At 32.6% G+C, this 6000-nt stretch overlaps 1 protein-coding gene across 1 annotated transcript; it reads right to left on the reverse strand.

Moving 5' to 3' along the window:
* Nucleotides 1-1993: 1993 nt before the first annotated feature.
* LOC114174720 (cation/H(+) antiporter 18-like) lies at nucleotides 1994-5557 on the reverse strand. The gene is made up of 3 exons (XM_028059562.1): nucleotides 5249-5557; nucleotides 3613-4614; nucleotides 1994-3507 (listed from the first exon to the last, which is right to left on the reverse strand). Exons 1-3 carry the CDS (start codon nucleotides 5435-5437, stop codon nucleotides 2293-2295), a joined length of 2406 nt encoding a protein of 801 aa, XP_027915363.1. The 5' UTR covers nucleotides 5438-5557; the 3' UTR covers nucleotides 1994-2292.
* Nucleotides 5558-6000: the final 443 nt, after the last annotated feature.

The raw sequence follows: 6000 nt of genomic DNA on the forward strand, positions 1-6000 counted from the left end.
GGTAGGACCAAAGTGAAAAAAGTGGTCCTAAACTAGGACCAAAAGACTATTTAAGCCAAAATGATATATTCAGATATTCTCATTTGAAAAAGCGAAAAAGAGGAAGATGAAGAGGTGTTGTTTGCGCGTGAGAAAAGTAGGGAAAAGAGGAAGCTTGAGAAGAAGCTGAAGATGTGGTGTTCGCCATGGTGTTGTGTGTGAGTGATCCAGAAACAGAGGAAGAAGTTGATGAGGTTTAAGAAAGAGAGAGAAGAAGCTCTGAAGAGGTTTGAGAAAGAGAAGAAGACAATGAAAAGGTTTGAGGAAGACAGAGAAGAAGCCAAAGAGGTTTGAGAAAGAGAGAGAAGTTTGAAAGAGATGATATTCTGTGTGGGATACGGAGAGTGAGAACAAAATGTGTGAGATTGTTTTGTTTTTGATTTATTTATTCTGAGAAGATGATGACACGTAGTCATTTTTTCCTATTGTAGAAAGAAAAATTTGAATGCAAATGATTTAGAAAGATTAAAATATTAAAAAAGTTACCCTTTATTAGTTCAATTGTTAGTTCACAATTGTATATAGTATTAGATTTCATATAAGGAATGTAGAATCACACAACTCTATAGGTCTTTTATGACTTTATTGATCACTGAGATTATATGACATCATTTCTTTTAACTCTATTGCCCCAACAAGAAAAAGAACAATACCTGTGATGTAGGAGATAACCTTCGATATTTTTATTAAATATTTTTAATTAAAAATTAGAATTAGTTTAAAATTAAAATTAAAATAAATAACATTATAATTAAAGATTTAAGAAGTTAAAAATCAAATAAAATATTATAATATTGTAAGATAATTTTATGTAATTTTTATAAAAATTAAGTATTTTGTACTAGTTATTTTACATCTATCACACCTCGTATTGAAAATTATTATAACATTCTATACATAATTCATATTTATATATAGAATATCCACAGATGAATCGATCAAGAAGAGTGACAGCAACACTTATTCTTTATTATTCTGTTTAAATTATACAATTTAGATATCTCTTTAAATTGAGTAATTTGTAACAGCTGAGCACTTATACAATATTAAAAATTAATTATAACATTCCAGATTGGATAATTTATATTTAACACAATTGAATTTTAAATACATAATAAAAAGGAAACATTTCACTAATTTTTAGATTAGATAATCTAAATATTAAATATACTTCAACATTGATCAATTAAAAAAAATATGTATTTTAGATTTGCAAATACTTTTTTATAGTATAATTTGAAGTAATTTGAAAAATATTTTCCAGTTTCAAACAATCTTTTATTTAAAAAAATAAATAATTATCAAAATTTAAACTTCATATATAAATATATATATATATATATATATATTTATATATAAGTAAAAATATTTTTTTATATATAAAGATGATTCTATATGTTGCGTACACATTTCATAATTTTAAATTTATCTTTTATAATATTATTTATTAACCATTTAAAAGTAATCCTAGATTGATATTTTCTTAATAAATATTGTTATGAGTTTTTTTTTCTTATTTTTATTTCTTAATCATATTTATAATTTTTATGCTAATATTCAAGTATTTATTACTATTATATTCATTTTTTTAGCTTAAAAAATGCACACCTGTGTATTTATGTTAGTATAAATAATTGTAATTGAATCAGAGTGTTGTTCTTGATGTATTTATTTTGATTATGAAACTAAATGAATGATAACTATTTTAAATTGATTTGTAATTTATGAATGATTTCATGTCAATATAATATTGACACAGTAAATCTTAGTTCAGTGTTAAATTTTAAGTTAAAGAGTTTTATATTTAAGTTAATACATGCATGAAAGTTAATATATATATATATATATATATATATATATATATATATATATATATATATATATATATTCTATTGTTAGATTTGTTGTATGCGTTCCGTAATGATTTTGAGAAGTTGAAAAAGATTGAAAGGAGTGATTAAAAATAGCAGAGTAAAGCAAAAGTCTGGAAAAGTAAAAACTAAACAGGGCAACTAGATAGAGAATTGGAACTGAAGCCAGAATCCTAATTTTCCACCAGAAGTCTCTACACAACTCAGTCCAACCGTAAAATTATTAATTCTAAATCAATTCCAGTCCTAAGGAAATTAAATTCCGAACTCTTTTTTATTTGTTTGGTGGTCAAATTTTGAACTATAAACTATATACTGTTAGACAAAGCTGCATGGAGTTCAGAAAAGTTCAAACGTGCGAGCCATAACAGTAAGACAAGCGTTATACAGAACCTGAATCCTGATCGGGTAAATGTTCCTCCAATTCCGGCGTAAAATTTATTGGTGCACCATCGTTGTTATACTGTTGTAATACCAAAACAGATGCTGTTGTGGGGTAATCTTGTGATGCCAACAAACCACCCACAGGTCCTAGTTCAGGGCATTCACTGCTTTTCAGAGCACATGCAACTTCACTCACTGGCCTTGAACCCACAAGAAATAGACTGGAGCCATTAACCTCACGGATAATAGCAACTGTTTCTGCCGCATTTTTAACTATTCTCTCTTCATAGTTGATGGAGTCATCATTGGCTGTTTTCACCTTAAATTCATCGAGGAATTCTTCATCCTGTGAGATTAATTTGGTACTGGAGGAGGAGTCACCCACATCAACTCTTAAAATCTCTCCTTCTTTAGGTGGTTCAACTACAAAGCGAATAACCAACAATCTGATGCCAGGATGCTCAGCCATACGACCTCCGTATGCAAGGGCTTCACGATCATCACCACCACCAAAGAAAAGCACCGTAACACGGTAAGAAACATTACTTGCAGAGACATGGGAGGTACCACCGAGCCCGCGATCAACAAAAATTCCAACCGAGCACGGTGCATGCTCAAGTACCCTTTTGTTAACCCATCGAAAATCATTTCTAGTGATGTTTAGTGAACCATCCAAACTCTGATGCTTATGAAATGGAAGAATAATGACTGCGGCTTCCTTCCTCTCAGCAGTTGCACAAATGTCTTCATGTATGCTATTCATAGATGAGATGGCGGTCATTGGCCGGATGGACACTTGACTCAGTTGCCTGTAAGCCTCAAACGCTACAATAACATGGTTAGAATGTGAATGAGAAGCTTTGTTCCAGAATGGCAACCCATTTCTTCTTGCTTTATGTACCATTAATATAGATGAGGACCTCTCAGAGAATTCTTTAAGGTGCATTGCATACACACAAAGATCATCACGCTTCTGGATTCCTCTTGAAGCCTCAATCAAATTTATCATCGATGGAATATTTCTTGCACCATGGAAGCAGGCGAGAATCCTCAGTTGGCTATTTGCATTTTTCCTCCCAATTGTTCTATGTTTGTAGTCCGCTATTCCTCCCTTCCTTGCAGGCTTATACACGGCCATCACAAGAGGAGTGGTGACAAAGGTAGTGAAAACGGCCATGAGAACCATGATGGCGAAGGTCTGATCATTCAAAACCTGGAAATGCATATTTTTAATATTTAACGGTAATAGATAGGATAGGAAAGTGCACCTTATTAAACTGATTATATGGAACAATGAGAGTAAGAAAATTGAAATTACCTTTCTATCTTTGCCAATGTTGAGGACTATTAATTCAACTAGGCCTTTACAATTCATTAAGAACCCCAACACCAGAGCCTCGTTAAGAGGTACTTTACAGAGAAGGGAAACAACAAAAGTCCCGAGAATCTTTCCAAAAGAAGCTGTAAATATAACAAAAGCCAGAAGACCCCATGATTGCAGACCCTTTATGGTGGCTACGTTAGTCTTCAATCCACTTGACACAAAATAGAGAGGGAGAAATAGACCAGACACAAGATCCTCTACTTTCTCCACAAGAGCACTGGCAAACGGTCCATCATTTGGAAGCAAAATTCCAACAACAAAAGCACCAAACATGGCATGGATTCCAATAGCATCTGTGACAAACCCAGCAGCCAGAACAGCAGCTAATGTACCACATATGTATATCTCTTCAACTGGTTCACCTTCATGGCATCTTTGGCTCACCCATTTGAAAATTGGAGGAACAATGATTATTGCACAGATGACAAAACCACATCCCGCTAAGAAGACCCACAGTGACACAAGTGGAGATCGCTCATGGCCTGACAAGGCAACAGCCAGAGCAAGCAGAATCCAGGCAGCTATATCATTAATTGCTGCAGCTGACATAGCTGTTCTGCCAACATTTGTGGTTAGAAGTTTTAACTCAGCCAAAATACGGGCTAATACAGGGAATGCAGTAATGGACAGAGCAACACCCATAAATACAAGGAATGCGGCATTATCTGAACCTTTGGCAATAGATTGTTTCAAAACAAATGATGAACCAATTCCTATAGCAAAGGGTAGGTTTATTCCTGCCATAGCAATAGCAATGACTCGCTTTCCAGATTGACGAACAGATTTGAGATCCAACTCCAGGCCTGCTAAGAATAGAAAGAATATAAGGCCAATGTTTGCTAGAGTGTCTAATACTGTAAGACTCCTGGGTGGGAAAACTGCTTTCATATAGCTTTCATTCCGTCCAAGAGCTGATGGACCAAGAAGTATTCCTCCCTGTCAACAGCAGTCATACACATTAAAACCGTTATACATATTTTGGCACCAGTAACATCTATCCTGACTAAAACATTGTTTAAAATCATATTGCATTCTATGATAGATTTCACGTTGAATGTGAGACTTATTTAGAGAAGCGCAACACAGTGAAGTCTATAGACTATGAAATTTTATAAATATGGAACATCAGGTCTGGAAAGTAAGTCTACATGACAATTGACGCATAACCTAGTAGCAATCCAACTTGGTTAAGAAGTAACTGATGCCTGGTTCAATCCCTACAAGTCATATTGCTCACTCTTGGCCCCAGTTGCTAGGATCGCCATGTGATCACTAAAAGGAAGAAAGGAAAAACGAGAGGACCGCATCTTTCTAATAAGTAATATTTAATTTTCTTATTGAAAAAAAGTTAAATTAGGGGGAAGGCACACCACTTATAAAGTCAGGAAAGACAACAAACCGTAGCAAGGATTGACAGTAAAATTTATATACACCTACCAACAGAGAATAAATGAGTTGAACCAAATAAAATTTACATACACCCCGTTAGTTATTAATCGTAGTACGAACTACAAAATATAAACTCAGATAATTAAGATCGATTAACACTAAAGAAAATAAATGAACTTACAATAATCTCTGCAATAACTCTGGGTTGCCTTAAAGGTTTTAGAAGATATGCCAGTCCCCTTGAGACCACAAGAACAAGACATATCTGCAAAATAGCTAGGGGAAGCGCAAAATCAAGAGGGTCGTCTCCCTGAAACACCCCGTTTGATGTGACTTTCATCGGCGCTTTTCTATACACTATTCCCCACATACGCGCTTTTTATTGTTATTGGTGTGATTCATGTAATCACTCATTCAAATTTATAATCAGTTGTTTGTCCTTTTTTTACATAAACCTATTCTTCAGGGATTCTTAGTTGATTTGTTTCTTCCGTAGAAATAGCCATGATATATTCATGGTTCATTATTATACTCTTTTTCAGTTTCTGCATTGGTCACACATAAAGGCCTGTAACCGTTTCTGAAATTGGTATCAACACTACCACACGAATCTCATACCAGCAAACGAGAGAGAAGAAGTTGAGTGAAATATTTAACTCTATTGATCAATTTTATAAACGGGATATCGAATTTTAAAATTAAAAATTATGGTATATTTATTAAATTAATTTGAAATTATAAAAGTATAATTAAATTTAATATAAATTTTATTTTATAAAATTCAATAATAATATTTTAATTGATTTTATAATAAAAATGTATTTAAGTCATTTATATATATTTTTAATAAAATGTATTATATATAACTATTTTAAATAATATATTAAGATTTAGATAATTAAAATTAAGAAATCAAATTTAATTTTGAATGAA

The sequence above is a fragment of the Vigna unguiculata genome, chromosome 2 (assembly GCF_004118075.2).
Source record: "Vigna unguiculata cultivar IT97K-499-35 chromosome 2, ASM411807v1, whole genome shotgun sequence".
Classification (NCBI taxonomy): Eukaryota; Viridiplantae; Streptophyta; class Magnoliopsida; order Fabales; family Fabaceae; genus Vigna; species Vigna unguiculata.

Excerpts from the sequence above, each read along its gene's own strand:
- LOC114174720 (XM_028059562.1), bottom strand. The coding sequence starts at position 5,437 with ATGTGGGGAATAGTGTATAGAAAAGCGCCGATGAAAGTCACATCAAAC. Across the intron at positions 4,615-5,248 it reads GAGTTATTGCAGAGATTATT|GGAGGAATACTTCTTGGTCC; the intron begins GTAAGTTCATTT and ends TGCTGTTGACAG. Across the intron at positions 3,508-3,612 it reads ACATTGGCAAAGATAGAAAG|GTTTTGAATGATCAGACCTT; the intron begins GTAATTTCAATT and ends ATGCATTTCCAG.